Raw genomic sequence first — 23,635 nt, 5'->3', positions numbered from 1 at the left:
CAAGTTACACATAGTAAATAGGCATTTCAAACATTTACCATATGCATTACATCAATTTACCTTTATTAATACAAACCAATTTAAAACCAGGTACATTTTAACTTTTTGTTTTCATTATATACATATAGTCCATGTTCTTTCGCCGTCTTCAGTCTTCAGGTCTTCTTGATAAGGCGTCAGCAACACAGTTCACTGACCCTCTGACCACCTTCACTTCAAAGTCATAGTCCTGTAAGTTCAAAGCCCACCTCATAAGTTTGCTATTGTGGGTTTTCATTGTCTTTAACCATTGCAATGGTGAATGGTCAGTACACAGAATAAAATGTCTTCCCCAGATGTAAGGCTTGGCCTTCTGGATCGCGTAGACTATGGCCAAACACTCCTTCTCCACGGTTGCCAAATGTCTCTCACCTTTTTGAAGTTTCCTACTCAGGTAGGACACTGGATGTTGGTCACCATTCTCATCCTCCTGGCACAGAACTGCTCCTACCCCGCTGTTAGACGCATCGGTGTAGATGATGAACTCCCGGTCGAAGTCTGGAGCACGCAGGACAGGATAGTTGATTAACGCCTCCTTCAACCTCTGGAACGCCGCCTCACAGTCGCTGGTCCACGGGATGCGGTCATCAGCCTTCTTCCTCGTCAGATCGGTCAGCGGAGCCGCAATCTCGCTAAACCTCGGGATGAACTTTCTGTAGTAGCCCACCAACCCAAGAAATGATTTGACTTTTTTCTTGGTGTTGGGTCTAGGCCAATCACGAACAGCTTCTATTTTGGCCTCCAGGGGTTTTATCATTCCTCCCCCTACCATGTGACCCAAGTATTTTATCTCTGGGCTACCCAGCTGACACTTGCTGGCCTTTACTGTTAGCCCTGCTGCACTTAACCTCTGCAGCACTAACTCCAGGTGTATCAGGTGATCTTCCCAGGTATTACTGAAGATCCCTATGTCGTCAATGTAGGCCACTGTAAAGTCACTGAGCCCTGCCAAGGTCTGGTCCATCAGCCTTTGGAATGTGGCTGGTGCATTTCTGAGACCAAAGCTCAGGACTCGAAACTCATAGAGACCAAAAGGGCTGCAAAAGGCAGTCTTTTCTTGATCCCTGGGATCAATTCTTAATTGCCAATATCCCTTTACCAGGTCCAATGATGAGATGAACCGACAACCCCCTATGGTTTCAATCAGGTTGTCTAGCCTGGGCATTGGGTAGGCATCAGGAGTGGTTACACGGTTTAATTTCCTGTAATCAACACAAAACCTAATGCTCCCATCAGGCTTGTCCACAAGGACTATTGGAGAGGACCAAGGACTAGAAGAGGGGACGATTATGTTCTCCCTCAGCATCTCGTCCAGTTCCTTCCGCACCTTGTCCCTATAGGGTCCCGTTACTCGGTATGGGGATACTGCCTGCGGGGGTGCATCCCCTGTGTGGATCCGATGCATCACTCCCTTCACTATCCCCGGCTTGTTGGAAAACACCTGTTGATATTTGCTAAGCAGCATTTTTAGTTCTTGCTGCTGGTCTTGGGTGAGTGCAGGACTGATCTTTACCTCCTCTGGGTTGTATTTTACTTCCCCTCTACCCTCCCAGAAGGGTAATTCAGCTTCCTCACTCTCAGCTGCTTTTATAGCAAATAGAACCCTCTGTTCCCCTCTGTAGTAGGGTTTTAGGGCATTCACATGAACCACCCTCCTTGCTTGGTTCTCCTCCTGCTCTATTAGGTAGTTCAAGTCTGACATCTTGGAAATGACCCTATATGGTCCTGCCCATTTGAGCTGCAGTTTGTTCTCTCTGCAGGGCCTAAGCCAAAGCACTTCCTCCCCTGGGTCAAAGTGCCTCTCTCTAGCTTTGTGGTCATACCATGTTTTCTGTCTGACCTTCTGAGCTTGCAGGTTTTCTGCTGCCAGCTCTAGATTTCTCCTTAGGTCATTCATCAAGGTGTCTATGTAAGTCACAACGTCTTGTGGGTCATCCTGGGTGATCTGCTCCCAATTTTGTTTGATCAAAACAAGGGGCCCTTTCACCCCTAAGTGTGCAGCAAACATGTCAGAGTGCCCCCTTTGTAAGATCATGGGGCGATACTTTTCAGGTACCACCAGCTGACTTCTGATCCCATCTCCCCCTTTTGAGATATTCCTCAGGGTTTCTCTATATAAAATCCCCTTTTTCTCCAGAAATCTCACTGGGGTTTCAGGTGTTAGCTGGGCGTCAGTCACCTGTTCAAAACACTTTTGGAGAGTGGCGTCTGCCTTTTGCTCCTGTCCAAATCTGCTGTCTGTGGTTAAGGTTTCCACCACAGCTTCTGAACTCCCCTCTGCTTCCGTCTCTGGCTCATCATTACCCCCCTGAACTGTCCCCGTGGTGGCTTGTGAGCGTGTAATCACTAGCACCCGTTTCACATGTTCAGCCAGGTCATTTCCCACGAGCACGGCTGCTGGCAGAGTCGATGAAATCGCTATCCGCCAATCTCCCCTCCAGCCTTGAAAGTTGACAGGTACCTCTGCTACTGGCAGAGAGATTACCTGCCCCTCAATCCCTGCCACCTTCATGCTCTCATTTGGCATTATAAACTCCCTAGGGATGATATCTGGATGGCATAGGGTTACTTGGGAACAAGTGTCCCGCAGCCCCCTATACTGACGGTCAAGTATTCCTACGTCCACCCCGGCTGTCTCAAACAACTGAGAATCTGTTTTTACCAGCAAGCAGCGCTTTACCTCCCCAAGAGGACCATTTTCCTCAGCCTGATCAGCAGAGGTAGCTGTTCCAGACTGAGTAGTCATGGCAACAGGCTCCCTCTGTGACAATGAGCTTTGCTCTTTCTGGACACAGAACACCGCTTTTGGCTTGGTCCCACTAGAATTCTGAGGCACCATTCCTTTTAGCTGCTTCAATTTCTCACACTCTGAGATTAGATGACCCTTTCCCTGACAGAAATAGCATTTTCTGGTGTATTTTGATTCTCTCTCCTCTTGTTTTGGTTTTCCCTCCAAAATCTGAGGTCTTAGTTTCATGTCTGAGGGCTTCCCTTCACCATGGGCCCCTCCCCCTTGCTGGCTTTTCCCTGGTCCCTGAGAGTACTTGCTGTAGGTTTCTTTGGGTTTCCCTACAGATTTCCCCTCACCCAAGGGCTTTCTTATTTGGGAAATAAAATCCGCGATCTCTGCGGCTGCTGCCACAGATTTCGGTTTCCTTTCCCTCACCTGGAATTTCAATTCCCCCTGCAGGACTGAATAGAACTGTTCCAGTGCTATCAAATCTTTAAGCTGTTCATAGGTCTCTGTTCCCTCCTGCGATAGCCATTTCTCAAGCAGCCTCACCAATTGGGCCCCCACTTGGGTAAAAGTCTGCTCTGGCTTCTTGGTTAGGGACCTGAATCTTTGTCTCAGCTGCTCTGCATTTATCCCATGTCTGGCAAACACCAGTTTTTTAAACTCTGCAAAATCTTTCATCAGTTCCTCAGGCATCTCGGCATAAACCTCAGCCAGGCTACCACTGATTAAAGATCGCATGATGGTCATCTTCTCAGTTTCCCTCACTGAGAAGTCCACAAACGCTCTTTCCACTAGGGAAAAGAACACCTCAGGACAATCTCCCTTGTGGTACACAGGGAATTTCTTCAGGTCAGCCTTAGACAGTTGGCCTCCCTCAGAATCCCTATTATTATTATTGTTCTGATTCATCAGTTCCAATTTTTTTAATTCAAACGCCATTTTCTCTCTCTGCAATTCCAATTCAATTCTCTGTCTCTCTAATCTTTCTTCCTTTTCCATTCTCTCTCTCTCTAATCTTTCCTCCATTTCCCTCACCCTCAGTTCATGCTGTTGGGCTATGAGTATTTTTCTGAGTTCTGGGTCCTGCTCTCCTGTGCTGTCACCTGGCACTGAGCCAAATTCATCCTCAGAACCTTGGTCAATCTGGGGGTCTTTCACTTCACTCATGTCTGCTATCTGGCTTCGAGTCAAGGGCATAATCCCCCCTCAGAACAGGCTGCTTTAAAAAGTCAAGCCTCAAAATAAAACGACCACTTTTTTCCTTTTTGCCTCAGAACCAGCTCTCCCTAGAGATTGCTGCTGTTCTTCAGCACTACTTGCAACAGTATCGAGTCAGAGCCTACCCCCCTCTGCTGGGCCTCTCAGCTGGCAAGCTAGCTCACTGTTACTATGCAGTTTTGCCTCAGCTTTTTCCCGCCAAAACTAGGCTGCCTCAGAGCACCTTAATCTAAGTCTCCCCAGTTGGCACGTTCTTCTACTAGCGCACCTCCCCGTGAGGTACACCTAGAAGATTACCTACGCGCCTCAGACTGTCCCTGACTAGACCCCCCTTGCTCTGGGCACACTTGCCAAGGCTTTGCTGGACCGCTGGACAACTGGACCAGTCGTATCCCACACGCTGGACACCAATCAATGTGACAAACCCAGACCTACTGGGATCTATCACACAGTTACTAAGCTGCCACCAACCATTCCCTATAAGAAGTCACACAGACCAGGGATGGATTTTTAAACAATAAAAGAATAAGGTTTATTTTAAATACAAACAGGGTAAATAAAACAATCAGGTGAATAAAATAAAGTAACGTGGCTTATTCTCACACACACAAGCATACAGTTTGGTTCACCTAGAACCTTTAACTTAAAGCACAGACCCTGAACCCATCAGTTCTGGCTAACCAACAGACCCCTGAACCTTTCAGGCTGGTACTCTGACACACAGTAGTACCCTGTCAGACACACAGACTCCCACAACAGCTTCTTCTTCCCCAGCTGCTGCTTCGTCCCAACCCAGTGTCTCACAGTTTGTCTCAGCATCTACTCTTCACCACACAGGCATCACATATTTATACAGTACAGCCCCTCCTCCTGATGTCCCGCCTTCCACTCCCCATAGGATGGAACTTTCCCTCCAAACCCATGACAGACAGGTAACATCAGTGCTGTTATGTAACAGCACGTTCTTCCACTAGCGCACCTCCCCGTGAGGTACACCTAGAAGATTACCTACGCGCCTCAGATTGTCCCTGACTAGACCCCCCTTGCTCTGGGCACACTTGCCAAGGCTTTGCTGGACCGCTGGACAACTGGACCAGTCGTATCCCACACGCTGGACACCAATCAATGTGACAAACCCAGACCTACTGGGATCTGCCACACGTTAACTAAGCTGCCACCAACCATTCCCTATAAGAAGTCACACAGACTAGGGATGGATTTTCAACAAATAAAAGAATAAGGTTTATTTAAATACAACACACAGGGAAAATAAAATGATCAGGTGAATAAGATAAAGTAACGTGGCTTATTCTCATTCATACATGCATACAGTTTGGTTCCCACAGAACCCTTAACTTGAAGCACAGACCCTGAACCTATCAGTTCTGGCTAACCAACAGACACCTGAACCTATCAGGTTGGTACTCTGACACACAGTAGTACCCTGTCTGACACACAGACTCCCACACCAGCTTCTTCTTCCTAGCTGCTGCTTCTTCACATCCCAGCGTCTCCTCTTCACCACACAGGCTTCACATATATATACAGTACAGCCCCTCCTCCTGATGTCCCGCCTTCCACTCCCCATAGGATGGAACTTTCCCTCCAAACCCATGACAGACAGGTAACATCAGTGCTGTATGTAACAATATTCATATTCCATCTTCTGTCCAATGGGCTCAAAGTGACAATTGTTATACTCCTCTACATATTTTATTTTCCACAACATGAGGCACATCGGATTGACTGAAAGTGACTAGCTCAAGGTCACCCACTGAGTTTTATTGCTTAGTGCAATGAATCCCAACTTTGGGTCCCTAGATGCTCTTGGACTACAACTCCCAGAAATCCTGGCCAGCACAGCTAGTGGTGAAGGCTTCTGGGAGTTTTAGACCAAGAGTATCTGGAACCCAACATTCAGAAGCACTGGCTTAGTAGAAGGCAAAAGCTGAAACGCTCCACTTGTGCCTCTAAAGCTTTAACAAACACTCGAACTAATAACCGCTACACCACCCAAAGCTTTTTCACCAATGATACACATCGAGACCAAAGACATGTTTAGGCTTCAGAATCAAGTCATACTTTACTTTAGTTCATCAGTGTTATGCATCTATGAGAATAAATCAAAAGGAGTCTTTCAGTACAATGTATACCACTCCTGCTGAACTGAATATAAAACAACTTCACACCTTAATGACTTTAAATAGTGGACAATGCAAGCTTTTATCTCCTAAAGACCCTGCATGTCTTTTAAAGATATTACCTTGTAGAGCCAAATGCAGTACACCAACTAAAATGATGAGATAGTATGGCGCAGTGGTTAGAGTGTTAGTTGAGGACTTGAAAAGTCCTGATTCTAATCCCCATTCAGCCATGAAACTCATCTTGGGCTAACCACTCTGTTAGTCTGACCTATGTGACAGGACAACTCCAAAGATTAAAAAAAACAGGGAAGTCATTTATGCCAGTGGTTCTTAACCTTTGTTACTCGGATGTTTTTGAACTGCAACTCCCAGAAACCCCAGCCAGCACAGCTGGTGGTGAAGGCTTCTGGGAGTTGCGGTCCAAAACTCCTGAGTAACCCAAGGTTAAGAACCAGTGATTTATGTCACCTTGAGCTCAGTGTTAGAAAGTTAGAAAACAGATGTAACTATTAATGTCGCCAGGAGCCATTTTGCCTTCCTAGAACTGCAAAATAGACCAGATTGTAGGATATTATAGCAGGTTGCATTTAAGGTGGTGGCTCACTTATTATGCAGGCATGTTTTGAAGCAGTGGTTCTCAGCCTTTAACTCTCCAGATGTTTCAGACCTGGAAGCCCCAGCCAGTGAAGCCAAAAATACTAGGAATTGACATCTCAGTCATCAGAAGGATCGAAGTTTAAGGGCCACTGTTCTAAAGGTAAAGAGATAGTTCTCAGCTGGATGTAGGATCAAGTCTCTAATATCTGAATGTGATCAGTACCAGACTTCTCAGATTCCTTTTCAGTTTAACAAAAGCCAATTTTACTTCTGAGTCACTGCTCATGCAAATATTTCTTATTTATTCACTAGGGAATGAACCTCATTCTCTTTTTCATGCTTCAGTATTGGCTTTGTCTTTCAAGATGTTAGCTAAACACATGAGTGCTCTTCATTTCCTCTGGGTTTTGGGATACTAAACTGTAAATTGGAGAATTTAAATCCTCCTAGCATCAGTAATAAAGAATAATCCCTCCAATTAAAAAAGTGGGGGAAAGGTGGGAGATGGTGGCTGAAGCTGCCAAACCGGATCCTGTCAATGGAATGGAGGTTTGACAAATAGGGGAAGATTTACTTATCATTAATTTTCAGTTCAGCGGGTATAGCTCAATGGCCAAGAGACAAGAGTCTGAATCTCCACTCTGCCTCCTGGGAAAGCGGTCAGATGAAACCACTCAAAGTGCGGCTGATGGGGTTACATTCTCTGTGAACAAGTTACACAGTTGCAGAGCATGCAATCTAGGTGGCCTTGCACAAACTGCACAATCCCAGCACAGTAGACTTTGCAGTTTGCCCAGGGCCACATAGGTTGGCTACCCCGGGATAAAACGGGGGGTGGGGGGGGAGGATTTAACTCCCAACTCTGGCTCCACAGCCACAAACTTAGTAACTCACTGAGCTATGCAGCCAGCAGATTCACACTTAACATTTGTGACTGACACTTGCAACAAAATATTGTACAGTAATTAATACTCGTAACAAAACATTATGGCATATTTCCTTAGAAGAAGCAGGGCTCTTGATAGCTGGGCACAAGAAATTTGCATTCCCCCAGGCATTTGGGGGAGGATGTTTTTTATCCTCATACTTAAGCCACAGTCCCCCTATGGTTATGTGACTTTAAATCCCCTTCCTTTTGTGCTTTGTAGTCACATGGTATTTATTCCAGGATGTACATTCCAATGTGTCTTTGGGTTACTGAGTCATTCCCTTCCAATTCAGTTAGCTCCTAGACCTTCTTACTGACACAGTTTCACAGAAGTTAACTGATGTACCAACAGAAGTGCCATGGTAAAAATAAAAATTAAATAAAAATTCAAAACAGTTTAAAAGGACATGAACGGTGACAGTAGATCAGAAAAATTGCAATAAGACCATTCATACACAGAGCAATATAACATGTTTTTGAAAATATCTGCAACAAAAAAAAGTAGAAGCCTCTGGCCGAGCGGGACATGATCCACAATTAGCATGCTCACCGGGTAAAATCTTATCTAATGGTCATGCATCATGTGACTGTAAATTTATGATACAAACTCAGTGGAGGATAGGAAGGCAACATTTGGCTCATGATCACAACCTTAGCTTACAGACTTTATTCATGGGCTGAAAGTATCAGAGAGCAGGTAGTATGAATGGCTCAGACCCTCAGTAATAGACTGTTTATATTAAATTATATTATAAATGATTTATAAAATAAATGATAGAATAATTACTAAATTTAAAAAGTGTTCTTTGTCAAATTACTAAAAATTAGAACAGATAGAAGATTACTGCTAAACATCAAGCTTGAATCTAGAAATGCACATAGACTGTTTCCAACAATGTTCCACCAGGTGTGATGTGCACTACCTTTTTCATGGACTGGCTTGATTAAAATGCATTTATTTCTAAAAGGGTGGGCAGATATATAGATAAGGTGATTTTCTTCCAAACATTCCCATGTTAGTATATACAATTTTGTTCTAAATCTTCAGTCTGAGATGCCTCAGTCTAGGATGCTAATAAATCAATTTGTGCTTCAGCCTACAGGAAACTAACCAGCCAGGGAGATGTGGAATAAAAATACTTAAAATGTCACTAAGCAAAGACAACTTCCCCCAATTCCTTCTTCTCCTAGTGGGTGAGAGAGGAGGAGGCAACAGATGACAACTTCATCCCATCTGTCCAAAGACTGCTAGATCAGAAGTGACATCAACAGAAATCCCAGAACACACCAGCTCCTTGTCCTTATCAAAGGAAACAGTCTTTTCTGCTTACCTTCAAAGCTTCCAGCAAACAGATAAATCCAGGTTATTGCAGGAACAAAAAGTAGAGTCAGAGAGGCAGCCAGGAATTTCCGTCGCCCTCTGCACATTCCCAGCATTCTCTCAGAAGTGGAGAGTCCCAACTTGGTCCTGGTCCTATGTTGGAAGCATGGAGTCCACAGTCTCCCACATATTATTTTCTGGTTTGGGGGGAAAGAGACAGAATCATGATCAACACAGTTCAGAACCTTGCCAGTGCAACCACCCATCTCTAGGCAAGAGAGTCTAACTTTCCCACAGTCCTTGCAAATGAGGGTAAAAATAGGCCACACAGGCTGCAAAACATAGTCCCAATTTCAGCACTCTGTAAAATGTCAAAAACAATAAATGCGCACCTTAGAAGCATCATGAAAGGGCATAAATCAATAGAGCATCGCCTCGTATCAGCTACACATGCAACATACATTGTATGAAAAAGCAACAATTTTATGCTGCCCTTTGAAAATAAAATAAAAACTCCATTCTCCTTGATGTCTCTGCACAGGTGGTATTCCTGCGTAGATAAAACAGGGCCACCTGGGTTCGTAGTTTCTCTTTCCAAAGAGCAGCAGGCATAACAGCTGAAAACGGAAGAGCCAGAAGCTGAAATAAACAGTAAAGGAGAGTGACGTTTTGTGAGGGTCCCTTCAAACATCATGTTTTTCAGTGTACAGCTTATGTCATTCAATGAATAATAAAAACCAGAGCGTAGGAAAGTTACTTTTTTTGGACTTCAGCTCCTGGGAGATTATTCCAGCTGTAATCCCAGAAAGTAACTTTCCCAAGCTCTACTTAAAACTTTTTAAAAAACGAATGTGACAAATGACTCTTAACAACCACAGATCACTGTCACAACCCTGCCAGAGGAGCCCTTTGAAGGATGAGCTGGGATTTTCTGAACCAAACAAGGGTAGGTGGGTGGGTGGTGATTGCTGGATCCTGTAGACACTGGACCCTTGAAGGCACAGAAGGCTCCTTGGACAAGGTAGCGCTCCGCTGGAACATGAGGAGGAGGCTAGACTGCCTCCCAACCCATAATAAAAGTATAAGCCTGCCAAGAAGACCCCAGGCAAAGATTTCAGCTGCAGGTAAAAAATTATTTGGGAGTGTAACAGGCAGCCCTGACCCCACCTGTCCGTCACGGCTGGGCAGTGAATCATCAGCCAATGGGGTGACGGAGGGTGGAGCTGAAGAGGGGGGAGTTGGAAGAAAAAGGGGTGTGAAGAGGGTGTGAGAGATCAGATCTGGAGTGTGAGAGAGAAAGAGCTTGTTTAGAGGCCTGCGCGCCTAAGTGTTCAGTGAGGGAAGTCTGTGACTAATTAAATAAGAAACAGTGATTGACATCGTGATTAGCTACTTGCGATTTTCATATTTTATTTTGTTATACCAATAAACCAGTTTTGTTTTGAAGGAAACAGTTGTCCTTCTTGAATAGTAATTATAATTGGTGGCAGCGAATGTGTAGTGGTGTGGTGGGCACCCTGAGAGGCCTGAGTTGGCAGTGACATCAGAGTGGCCTGCTACGTCACAATAAAGAAGACCTCCTCAAGGGCAGGGTTCTCCTGAGGGAAAGCTCTTCCTCCCAGGGAGACCAGTGGGGCCATATCCTGCCACCAAGTTCCCTTCCCAGCTGGTTAGCTGTCTGCAGCTGAGCTCTAGTTGGGGCGTTAGCAGCTATTTTCTCTTCTGCAGTGGCATACAGTTCTTATTATTACCATGCATTTGGGGAGGCTTTCCTTGACACCATATAAGTATTCTGAAGAATTCAAAAGATAGGAGGACAAGCAAAATCAAGGGCATTATGATTTTATGGGTAATGTTTTAATATTAGCTTTGTCCTTCATACCATATAATGAAATTGAATATCGACTTCATCATTCTTTCACAGAATACAGCAATATTCCACCCAAGTAGTTCAGTATTCATTCAGTACCATTACATTCAACTGAAACTTGGGAAGAAATAAATACTATGGGCTGCACTTTTGGCTTACTTCTTCAGGCAAACCAATATAGGACACAGATTTTTTTAAAAAAATTAATAGATCTGAACTTCTTTAGCAATTGCACTTTGCTTAGACAGTGAGAGTTAATTAACAGTTCCCTTTTTGTAATCATGGATCTTTTATAATAGGAAGTTTGTGAGTTTGAGCTTAAGGAACACAATTATCAGAGCTTCTGTGAAGTGTGACATAGGTTGGGAGATATTTTCAAGAAAACCTTAATAACTTATTTTAATTTTAATTTGTGATTATGTTTGTGCTTGATTGATTTTCATGGACACAGAAAACAAAGACTTTACCAATTATGAAATATGTTTCACACCTATGTTACCCTTTTGTGCTACTCTCTTGTATAACTGGACCAACCCACATAAAAGATAGAGATTACAAATACACCTTACTAGTACTATTCTCTACCTAAGAAGTATCTGGATCAGATTTTAGAAGAAGAAATTAGAGAAGCAAAATTACGTCCCAAAAGCTACTTGATATTCAACTAGCTATTTTTTGCTGAAGTTGATGTTTCTAATCAAGTTATTAAATAAACAAGAACAAAACTGGCACCAAATTTTCGGCAACCAAGAAGATCGGCACAACCTCCAAATGAGAGGATGTACAAAGAAAAGCATGACACATATCACAAAAATAGATTTGAATATGTGAGATGCAGGTGCAAATCCCAGCTCAGCCATGAATATGCACTGGTTGAACTTTGGAACTTTTAGCTTTGTCTTCATATCTACAAAAGAAAGACCAGTACTCAGCTTTTCCCAAAGAGAATGGTGGCAATCAGCATTGATAAGAGAATGTCATAAATCTCAAAAAACAAAAAAACAAAAACCCAACTCCTCTCAAAATGTCTCTTAACACCCTTGAATTCTAACTTTGAAAAGTAACCACAAAACCTTACCACTGCAGGAGTATACCGGATACCTTGCAGTTGTGGACAGGTATATATTTGAACCACAAAATTCAGCATCCACAACAGAATCAAAGAGACACTGCAGACTAAAACAACCGGAAAAATCAGCAGTAGCTGAAGATGCCCTGAAACAAGCTGGACATGAAATTCTGTTTCAAAACACAGAAGTACTGGACAACACCAGCACCCATTATGTTAGACTTCACAGGGAAGCCATTGAAATCCATAAACACCAGCAGAGCTTCAACAAAAAAGAAGAAAGTTTAAATCTCAATAAAGCCTGGCTCCCAGCACTGAAAAATATAGCCTGCAAAAGGCCAATGAATTCTACCCAGCTACAAGGACCGGTGATCACCGCACACAAAAGACCTGCTAACGATACCCATCAATCACAGTGACAGATAATCTCTCCCCCTTATCAGAACAATAAACCCACAACAAAAAAAACACACTGATCACCACAATCACCCATCTCCTGAAAAGGACAAAAGCTGATCCCACAGCTACAAATACTCAACTGTCCAAACAAACTGCACCAGAGCACACAGTTCTGACTCCCGTCCTCTGAAGATGCCAGCCACTGGTGAAACATTAGGAAGAACAATCTTCAGAACACGGCAAAAGAGCCCAAAAAACCCACAACAACCAAAACCAGAAAACGTTACTCTATTTATTTATTTATTTAGACTTCTGCACCACCCATCTAGACCAAAGGTCTACTCTGGGTGGCATTACACATTTAAAAAACAGTTAGACAAATGAACATATACTATAACTCTAAGATGGCAAAAATGTAGAATTTAAGATACGGCTGGAGGGAAAGCCTACCCAAATAACTAGGTCTTAACTTTACTCCTGAAGACACCTAGAGAGGGAGCCAGGCAGATTTCCACGGGCAAGTTGTTCCAGAGGTGAGGGGCCACTGCCGAGAAGGCACGGTTCCTCGTTCTTTCCTGCCAGACCTCCCTTGGCAAAAGACCCCTAAGCCGCCTGGACTGGCTGGAACAAGTGACTCTGTCAAAACAGGGTGGGAGGAGGTGCTGTGCCAGATAGGGCTTTATATGTCATTGTTAGTACTTTAAAATCAATGCAGAAGCAAATGGGCAGCCAATGGAAGGTGGCCAGAGTGGGGGAAATATGGTGGTATCTTTTAACCCCTGTAAGAAGTCTTGCCACTGTATTCTGCACCATCTGGAGTTTCTGTGTCAGTCTCAAAGGCAGCCCCATTACAGTAGTCTAATCTTGAGACTACAAGTGCATGAACCAAAGTGGTGAGTGCCCCCACATCAAGATAGGGACGCAGCTGGGCAATCCGCCGAAGATGGAAGTGTGCAGAATGGACCACTGATGCCACCTGAGTTTCCATGGTGAACGCCGGGTCCAGATGTACACCCAAGCTGCAAATCTCACTCTTGGTGGTAAGAGTCACCCCTCCCCCCAAAAAAAAAAACAGAGGGAATTTCCCAAACCACTGGTGTCTGGGCCACCCAAACAAAGGGGTTCAGCCTCATTCCATTCTCCTGCATCCATTGCTGAACAGCCCCCAGGTAGGCAGTAACACAGTAGTAAAGTAACAGACAGGTCACTCCCACTTTCTACACAACTTCTGAAATGTTAAGTTCATTACACTGTCAATGCCAAAACAACTAGACTTGGTCACTGTGGTGTTCACCCTTGTGACCCCTGCTTGTCTTTCCTTCACAAAGACTCACATCACATTTTTCTCTTGCTGCCACCAGTAGATTACCTCAATCCACAATACATAGATCAGTGGTTCTTAACCTTGGGTTACTCAGGTGTTTTGGAACTGCAACTCCCAGAAACCCCAGCCTGCACAGCTGGTGGTGAAGGCTTCTGGGAGTTGCAGTCCAAAAACACCTGAGTAACCCAAGGTTAAGAATCACTGATATAGATGATGTATGTCAGAACACTTGACTTGTGAACAGAAAAAGATCTTATTTATTGAAGTGAAGCAGATTGAATAATAACAGAAGTTTCTCAGATACACATTATACACAAGCAAATAATCAACAGTCCTCTCAATACATACTTCTTTTTGCTTGTAATATCATTACCACCTTCTCTACCTATTTTCCTAACCAGCGCTATTTCTCTCAGTATCTGTTCCCTCTCTGACTAACCAGCCCTATCTGACTCCTCCTTCTTCTGCCAAACCTCATGTAGCTGCTGACTCCGCCTCTCCAGTCCTCTCATTGGCTCATGCAAATCAGTTCATGAATATGAAGGACATGAGTGACATGGGCAATCGTCACAGTCACTACAGGTAATTGCTCTCCTTTTAAGTCTTTAACTGCTTATGCTCTCATTTGGGATGTACCACTTTATACTGCAAGATGGGCCTTTATACTGCAAAATGTCCCTCCATACAAATAGCTTCTATACATAGAAAACACATATTCCAAGCTAGTGCCTAGAGAGGAAAACCAATATCATGACTCATTAGTCTTCTTGTTGCTCAAGCTATGGCACTAAACCTAGTGCAGTGGCACTAAACCTGGAGGTCAGTGGCAGGAAACCTCCTCAGCTACTTGCCTATTCAGTTGGTATGATCTGATCTGATGTCTGATGTTATGTTTTGGTGTTGAAATCTCAGGAAATGGTACACTGCTGATGTGGCAAACTGGTGCCTCTTCCCCATTTTAGTTTCCAAAAATCTGTGATGCAGGTGAAATGGTGGAATGGGGAGAGGAAGAGAGTATCCCTAAGGTCACTTGGTAAGTTTTGTGTTTGGGTGGGAACTAGAACGTAGGTTCCCAAATTCCAGTTCAACCCTCTAACCCACTGGTTCTTAACCTTGGGTTACTCAGGAGTTTTGGACTGCAACTCCCAGAAGCCTTCACCACCAACTGTGCTGGCTGGAGTTTCTGGGAGTTGCAGTTCAAAAACATCCGAGTAACAAAGGTTAAGAACCACTGCTCTAACCAATACAGCACACTGACTCTTAGTGTAAATCCTGTTAAAACGAATAGAAGCAATGCAATTATTTTATAAACTCATCTCAACAAATTCATTTCTGAGTGATTTGCTACATTTCCTCTGCTATGTAGTAAACTCAGCTGTTTACTTATCTGCTTAACAGATTTGCCTTCTGAGTATGTTACAAAGCTTATCAATTTCCCCATGATTTGACTAGTTAGAGTGCTATATGATTACATTTTGTACTTAATGATATTAAATGTTACATTTTGTACTTAATGTTACTAAAGCAGGATGAAAAGAGTCTTGGAGGTGCCTAGTGACTTTAATGTCAATTTATAAAAAGATGGTAACTCTGTCTTATCTAGTATTCTATTTTGCATTTCATTTATAAAACAAAAGAACTATTGAATATTTCATAGGGGTGTTCAAGTGCATGCAAAAATACCAGCAAGTGAGCAACAATTTACAAAGCTTTCATGGAAACCTGCAACTGGGGACCAGTTGTACTTTATCTTGTTGATAAAACTTCCACTTTGTTCCTATTTCAAGAGACACTTCTATGAAAGTGGTTTCATTTAAAATTGCTTAACTAAGAGGCATCTTTTTAAAAAGGCACACAAATGTCCTTCAAAATGTATGACAAGTTCAGTTTAATCTCCCTCACTTCTTTTGTGTACACATGTGTGTGTGTGTAGTATGGATTCTATATTGGAATGGATCTCTTATTGTCTTTAAAACGATTTCTCAAGTTCTGGAAAACATACTGGTTAAATCACAGCTGAAGCAAGACTAGTTGCCTGGAAGGCAAACTCAACTATTTTTCATGATGAAGCCCTGAATCACAAAAGGTATGTACTTTCAATTTAGCATAGCTTTCTTTGTGTTAAACCAAGATCAGGTTTCAGGAGTAGAGAAAAGAAGACTGAAGGGAGATAGGATAGCACTTTTCAAATACTTGAAAGGCTGTCATATAGAGGAGGGGCAGGATCTGTTCTCAGTCATCCCAGATTGCAGGACATGCAACAATGGGCCCAAGTTACAGGAAGCCAGATTTCAGCTGATTATCAAAAAAAGTTCCTAGCTATTAGAACTGTACAACAGGGGAACTAATTACCTTGAGAGGTGCTGAGTGCTGCAACATTGGAGGCATTCAAGATAAATTTAAACAGCTACCTGGCAGATATCCTTTGATTCGTATTTCAGCACTAAGGGAGTTGGATTATTCAATGGCCTTATAGCCCCCTTCCAACTTCATGAGTCCATGATTCCATGATAAATCTTTCTTCCCATTGTTATGTGATACAATGGGCCACTGTTTAGTTTTGTTTTTTTAAATGGGGAATGGGCGAGGAATCTCTTTGTGATACTTTCTGCATGATTTCAGCTCTGGTCCAAGCAAAGCTGAACACCAAAAACAAAGAGATGAGCAAATAAATATAATTTGAAGGGATCTAATTATTCAACTGCTATATTCTGGCCTATTATATTTACTAATGGCAGGCCTTGTCCATAGATCTATAGATGTTGTAATATGCAAATATCTTCTTACATCAAAACTTCAGGTTTTATTTTTTCTAAAGCATCCACAGGGTTGCAGAAACTTATTGCATAAATATAGTTACATCTGATGAAGTGAGTAGATGAAGTTCAAAAAAATACATATTAGTCTTTAAGGTAAAACAAGAGTTTGACTGAAATCCTGTTGCTTAGCATAGCAACCAGAGTAGACCAACTGAATAAATGAAACTTACAGAGATGAGTCACCAAGTCCCTACGGATTCCACAGGTGTACTCTAGTTGTGATTTTCTGTGCTAAGCAACAGGATTTCATTCACTATCTGTCTGGCTTATGTTCAAAGATAACTGTTCATACCAAGTAAGATAAATAAGGTATAGTGATAGTCTAGCTTTGCAGTTTCTTTTTACTGTGTCAGATGATCCCATCCCTTCAGAAAGCAAGGAAGAAAAAAAAAGTATGTCACTTTGTATAACTTTTAAATGCTTTCCAGAAATTCAGAAAGCCTTAATTGCAGCAGTATCTACTCTTCACCTGTATTCTAAGCACCATATGAAGTTAAGACAGAAAACAAATTGGAAGTGCCACAGCCCAGCAGTTGATGCATTATTTAACAGAACACCCTGCAGTTGACAGAGCTGCAACAATCCCACAGCCATCTAGAAGAAAAGATATTATATACTCTGCATGCACAAAGCAGCCAAAAGTATACCAAGTTATTTCCTAAAACAAACATTTATTTACTTTTTATGTATATTTGTCATGGCTCAATATTATTATACTTGACAACTGCTTGGTACAGCTTAACAAGTGGTAAATACTAGAATGAAAGGGATAAGAGGAGTGCCACCATGACATGAAAATATTTTCAATTTAAGTATGGAAATGTGTACTTGGGGTTACAGAAGAATGTACAATTTAGGAACCTTTAAGTTTTTTAGCGTGGAGAATATGATGTTAGGATCTAGTGAAGTGGCTTGCTCATATAAATCCCTTGATCAGTTAATAAAAATATAGTAAGCCATAGTCCTCTATGAAATGTTCAGGAAGAATAAAAAGTCAAGCTCCTCCTAATGCTAATAAAAATTAAAAATATCAACAGCTGCTGTGTGCAGAAAGTAGAACCAGAGCTTTAAAAAGCTACACTTTTGGACTACATTTTTTTCAGGCGCCATATTCCAAATGAATGTCATATTTTCTCTGTATAAGTGGTACAAGTGATTGTTTCATACAGTGGATGTTACCATACTGTTCCAGTTTCTGTTAAGGAAGATATAATTTACTTGCTTATATATTACAGTGGGGTCTTGACTTAAGAACGGCTCGAGTTAAGAACATTTTGACTTAAGAACCACTCTCATAGGAAAATATTGACTTGACTTACATACTTAGATTTGAGTTAAGAACTGAAAAAAAACCCACCTGGGAGGCAGGGAAAGTGCAAAATTCGAACTTTCATTTAACTGTTGGCCAGTGAAAAGGGTGCCTGTCTGCTTCCTCACTCCTCCCAGCGTTTAGAGAGTGGATTGGGAGACAGTCTTCGGACTGCCTGGTACGGTACTGCCTGGACTGTATTTTCCCTGCCTTCCCTGCACCTTTCTTGACCTAAGAAATAAAGAAACAAAATATCCCCCTCTAGTGGTCAAAGGCAGAATAGCAGCTTCCCATTAGTTTCTATGGACGGAAAAGAGCAGATACAGATCAAATGGTTTTCAATGCATTCCTATGGGAAATGCAGATTTGACCTGAGAACTTTTTGACTTGAGAACCGCCTTCCAATACGGATTAAGTTCTCAAGTCAAGACCCCACTGTAGATGCAATGTGCACAGTTATTATCTGTTATGATTATCAAAAATCATTTTCTAAGTGACATCTACTATGCTTTGGATTTAAGATTTCATAATTTGGAAGTTGTATTTCCATGCAGAGTAATAATGCTCTGGTTAACCAAAATGATTCAACAAACTGCACCACTGAAGCCTTCCTAGGTACCAGCACCTCAGACATGGCTGTTTGAACACACATATTCTCTTCCCAAGGAACATGAAGACATGATTTTCAGGCTGGGGAAGTGACACTAGGGATGGACATCTCTACCAAACAGTAAAATTTTGGAGAAGAAGCAACAGCACTTGAAAAAGCACATTTTCATCATAGTTTCCCAAGATTCTTATCATTCAACTTTTAAAACTCCTACATAAAGATCCAAAATGCAATGAGAAACTATTTACAGTGGTGCCTCGCTTAACGAGTGCACCGTATAGCGATGTTTCCGTATAGCGATCCCTTTTTCGGGATCGCTATACGGAAACATACCCGATCTTCGCAATGGGGAAAACCCGCATTGCGAAGATCGGGTATTGCGGCGGCCATTTTGGAGCCGCCGAACAGCTGATCGGCGGTTCCAAAATGGCCACCGGAAGCCCGGAAATGGCTGCCAGCAGCCGTTTTCGCGCCCTGCCCTCGCTTAGCGAAGGCGCGAAAATGGCTGCCAGCACCTGGAATCCTCGCTGAACGGGTAAGTAACGAAGGTATTGGAATGCATTAAACGAAGTTTAATGCGTTCCAATACCTTTCCCCTACCCGTTTAGCGATGATTCCGTATAGCGAGGGTTAATCCGGAACGGATTAACCTCGCTATACGGGGCACCACTGTATTCACTTAGTGAAAATATGCAGTCTACAAAATGCACAAAAGAGACAAGCATTTCTAAAATTCCCCTGATAATACATCAAATTTAAGAAAAAATTAATCAACCAACTACATGAAATGGCTAGAAGATGGTACTTGTTGCTTGTGTCGCTAATGAATCAACTGGTTGGGGTGAACCCCCAGCTGAACTGAAACAAACTGGCAGTCTGTACAAGCTAGCAGGAATCACATTTAATCATAATCACACCTCTGTGCATGGAGACATTCCCTGTTTCAATCCCATTCCACCTGGGCTGACATCCCTCCTAATTTCTGGAAGAGGAAGAAATATTTCCAAATATCATTCAGAACTAGAAAACATAATTCTTCTGAAGAACATCTATTCCAGAATTTCCTAGCAGCCTAGTTTAGCTTTCACAATGTAGCTTTCCCCTCTGAGCATTCTTGTTGGCCATGATCAAAGACTTTCTCATCCCTATCCATTTGCTAGTGTGTTGGCTGAAGGCCTGTGTTTCCTGGCAGGAACCTGAAAAGTGATTAATAAACAAAACTGGGTGGTAAAGAATTACCACTGAAGACAAGAATGAAGGGGGGAAATGGTATGGATTTCTAAGATTGTGTTGCTTAGTTTTTATCCTTGGCCTTGAAAATGGAACATTTCATGTGCTCTGCTTAGGCATGCCAGGAAATGGGGGCAATCTGCAGAAAAACTTGAAAGGTTTTCTGGAGTACAGTGCTGTATGTGGTCACAGCCCTCCTTAATTCTGGGTGGCAGAGGCAGGCTGTTCCTCATGGTGTGGAAAAAGGAAACACACTCTGTATGTATTCAGATACACTTTTACTATATTCTAGTTGGCTAAGTGAAATAAGCTTTTGACAATAATCTTGGACATAATTTGTCAAACTCAGGGAAAGATTAAATCTGTTTTATATTCTCAAAACACTATCAGGCCTTCTCTCAATGTCTTAGAATAAATCAGGATAATAAATCAGTTCTGTACTGACAGCAGCTGAAAGCACTAGCATATAACAGTGATTTGGCTAAAGACACTGTCTTCACCAGCAGCAAGAATGTGAACCCTGAACACCATACAGAACTTTAGAGGTTGCTGAACCTTTAGATCTTACATGCATTCCACATATACTTTGAACTAATGGTTGGACTACAACTCCCATATACTCCAGTCAAAATGGCCATGAAGACTTACGGTTTCTGACAAAGTTCTGCTCTGAATCAGATGTATATTCTGACAAATATTAGAAGGCCAATACTGTTCTTGAGCCACCAGTTGGCCATCCCTGACTTAAAGAAAAACTTGCTTCAAAACATCAACTTTTAAATTATGAATACAGCAGAACAAACAATAATGGCTAACTTAAAGTAAGAATCACCATACGACTGAAGCCACCGTTTAATCCAATTTATACAAAACCATTTGTGACACCATTTGAATGATATAAAGCCAATCTTCCTACATTTCCTCTTTTAGATCATGTTAGGAAATGAGGAAATGTTATTGTTATGACCAAGAAGAAAGATTTGATGGCTTAAGCTAGTGACAGATGCAGTTTCTCTCTAAAACAGGAAGGACTTGCCAGATCTTAAAATTGAAATGGCAAGAAACAGAGTTAATCCAGTACTGTTGTGAAGAAATATAATTTGAAAACTGAGATAGCAATTAGACGTGTGTGCAGCTCACTATTTGGTTCGTTTTTGGTGCGGTTTGGTTTATTTATTTATTTATTTATTTATTCTATTTGTACCCTGCCTATCTGGTCAAAACGACCACTCTTGACGGCTAGAGTGGTTTGCCCTGTTTTCCAGCAACTGCATGTGTTTTCAAAAGAGTGATCCATCCTGCCCATTTTGTTAGCTGTTATGCTTCTTTCTGACACAAGAGAAGTCCCTTCCTCGTTTTCTACCTTTTTTAAAAAAAATCTCTAACTAATGTAGCATAATTCTAATACATAGGACATGGCTTTTAGTACAATATGTATATCATGCCAGGTTGATTAATTGTTGTAGCATGATGTCATTTACTTTATGTAAACAAAATAGGGGATGTTTTCACATTTTGTGGAATGATGGCTGCCAAAAAAGCTGCGGGCGGGGATGAGGGTGTCAATAATAAAAAACGAGACAAATTGGAGCAATCCAAAGAGTTGCCTGGAAGTGTTAATGGACATCATGATTCTTTGGACCTCCATCAGACTTTGCCATCTACACCGTAATCCCCAATCAGCTTCTAAGAAGTATCAAAATACACAATGGCCTGATTTATTTGGCAACAACTCTCTCTTGCTCCCATTAATCAGTACACAATAAACAGTATTAGACTAAAAGCTTGGAAATTTTATCGAAGCTATCAGAATTGTGCATGTATTTTAAAAGACCATTACTGTAAATTCCAAAGGAGATTATAACATACTAAAAAAATTATAGAATTTAATTACAATAGCATTTTAACTATAACTGCTGCTATCCTGTATAAAAGCAAGAACAAATGTTTCCATCTTCACCTGATTCAAAATCCCATTAGTTTTACATACTGAAACACATCTGTGTTCTTGTTCTTTTCTTCCCTCTGGCCTAACCTTCCTCTCAAACAGGTCTTTTCTCTCCTTCTATTTCAGAACTCATGTAGTCAAGTGCATATGCCCATTTATGCAGAAACTGAGTTCCCTATTTTTAATTGGTTTCCACATTTTAATAAGACTATTTAGTTCATTATCGTACAATTGCACTCATTTCACATGCTAGCAAGGTTATGCTCAAAATCCTACAAGGTAGGCTTCAGCAGTATGTGGACCAAGAACTCTCAGAAGTACAAGCTGGATTCCAAAGGGGCAGAGGAACCAGAGACCAAATTGCTAACATGCGCTGGATTATAGAGAAAGCCAGAGAGTTCCAGAAAACATCTACTTCTGCTTCATTGACTATGCAAAAGCCTTTGACTGTGTACCACAGCAGACTATGGCAAGTCCTTAAAGAAATGGGAGTGCCTCACCACCTTATCTATCTCCTGAGAAACCTATACGTGGGACAGGAAGCAACATTTAGAACTGGATATGGAACAATTTATTAGTTGAAAATTGGGAAAGGAGTACGACAAGGCTGTATATTGTCTCCCTGCTTATTTAACTTATATGCAGAATACATCATGAGGAAGGCTGGACTGGAGGAATCCCAAGCTGGAATTAAGATTGCTGGAAGAAATATCAACAACCTCCGATATGCAGATGATACCACTCTGATGGCAGAATGTGAGGAGGAATTAAGGAACCTTGTAATGAGAGTGAAAGAGGAGAGTGCAAAAAACGGTCTTAAACTCAACATCAAAAAAACTAAGATCATGGCTACTGGCCCCATCACATCCTGGCAAATAGAAGGGGAAGATATGGAGGCAGTGACAGATTTTACTTTCCTGGGCTCCATGATCACTGCAGATAGAGACAGCAGCCACAAAATTAAAAGACGCCTGCTTCTTGGGAGGAAAGCAATGACAAACCTTGACAACATCTTAAAAAGCAGAGACATCACCTTGCCAACAAAAGTCCCCATAGTCAAAGCTATGGTTTTTCCTGTAGTGAGGTATGGAATAAGAACTGGACCATAAAGAAAGCTGATCGCTTTCTGAAGAATTGATACTTTTGAACTGTGGTGCTGGAGGAGGATCTTGAGAGTCCCCTGGACTGCAAGGAGATCAAACCTATCCATTCTAAAGGAAATTAACCCCGAGTGCTCACTGGAAGGCCAGATCCTGAAGCTGAGGCTCCAATACTTTGGCCATCTCATGAGAAGAGAAGAATCCTTGGAAAAGACCTTGATGTTAGGAAACTGTAAAGGCAAGAGGAGAAGTGGATGACAGAGGATGAGATGGTTGGACAGTGTCATCGAAGCAACCAATATGAATTTGATTAAACTCCGGGAGGCAGTGGAAGATAGGAGGGCCTGGCGTGCTCTGGTCCATGGGGTCACGAAGAGTCGGACATGACTGAACGACTAAACGACGATGACTTAGTTCATAGCCAAAGGAAAAAGGACCTCATACTTGCTTACCTGACAACATTTATATAACAGCCCAGCAAGTGCTAATGATTATGAATTGCTAAAAGCTACTTATCAATGAGCCCAAGTACAGCTCTGGGGAAACTGATTTTGAGATACAATCTAATCTGTCCAGTTATTTAGACTGAGAAATCTATAGTATCTGTGCAATAGTTTGTGTTTCTACATTTTACTGCTTTAGAGATCTTTTGAGATGAGCAAATAAAATCAATCAGGGAACAAATAGAATGGGTTCTGCAGGAAATGATTTCGCCATGTAACCCACCTGTTTATTTAAGCTGGGAAATAAACTGTATTTATGCAGCATTTCAGGTTTCTAACTCCTACTGTTCCAGGAAAATGACTACAGTTCTCAGAATCCCCCAGCTAATGTCTTTAGGTTATACCCATACAATTGCCCAGGTGGCATGGTTAGTCAAGCTATAGAGTTCATGGCCAGCACTTTGAATAGGGTGTGGAAACAAACCAGCTGCCAGTGAAGCTGTCATAAGGTGAGGAAAATGTCACACAAT

At 42.0% G+C, this 23,635-nt stretch overlaps 1 protein-coding gene across 4 annotated transcripts in view; it reads right to left on the bottom strand.

Annotated features, from left to right (window-relative positions):
* LARGE1 (LARGE xylosyl- and glucuronyltransferase 1) overlaps positions 1 to 23,635 on the bottom strand; it is a 421,577-nt gene that overhangs the window by 302,319 nt on the left and 95,623 nt on the right. For all 4 annotated transcript variants that reach the window (XM_020809629.3, XM_073000045.2, XM_073000044.2 and 1 more), the window contains exon 2: positions 8,995 to 9,181. In XM_020809629.3, coding sequence (XP_020665288.1) covers positions 8,995 to 9,100 — 106 coding nt within the window. In that variant the 5' untranslated portion in view covers positions 9,101 to 9,181. The remainder of the gene's footprint in view (positions 1 to 8,994; positions 9,182 to 23,635) is intronic.

The sequence above is a fragment of the Pogona vitticeps genome, chromosome 5 (assembly GCF_051106095.1).
Source record: "Pogona vitticeps strain Pit_001003342236 chromosome 5, PviZW2.1, whole genome shotgun sequence".
NCBI classification, from domain to species: domain Eukaryota; kingdom Metazoa; phylum Chordata; class Lepidosauria; order Squamata; family Agamidae; genus Pogona; species Pogona vitticeps.
This window is presented reverse-complemented; position numbering and strand designations above follow the sequence as displayed.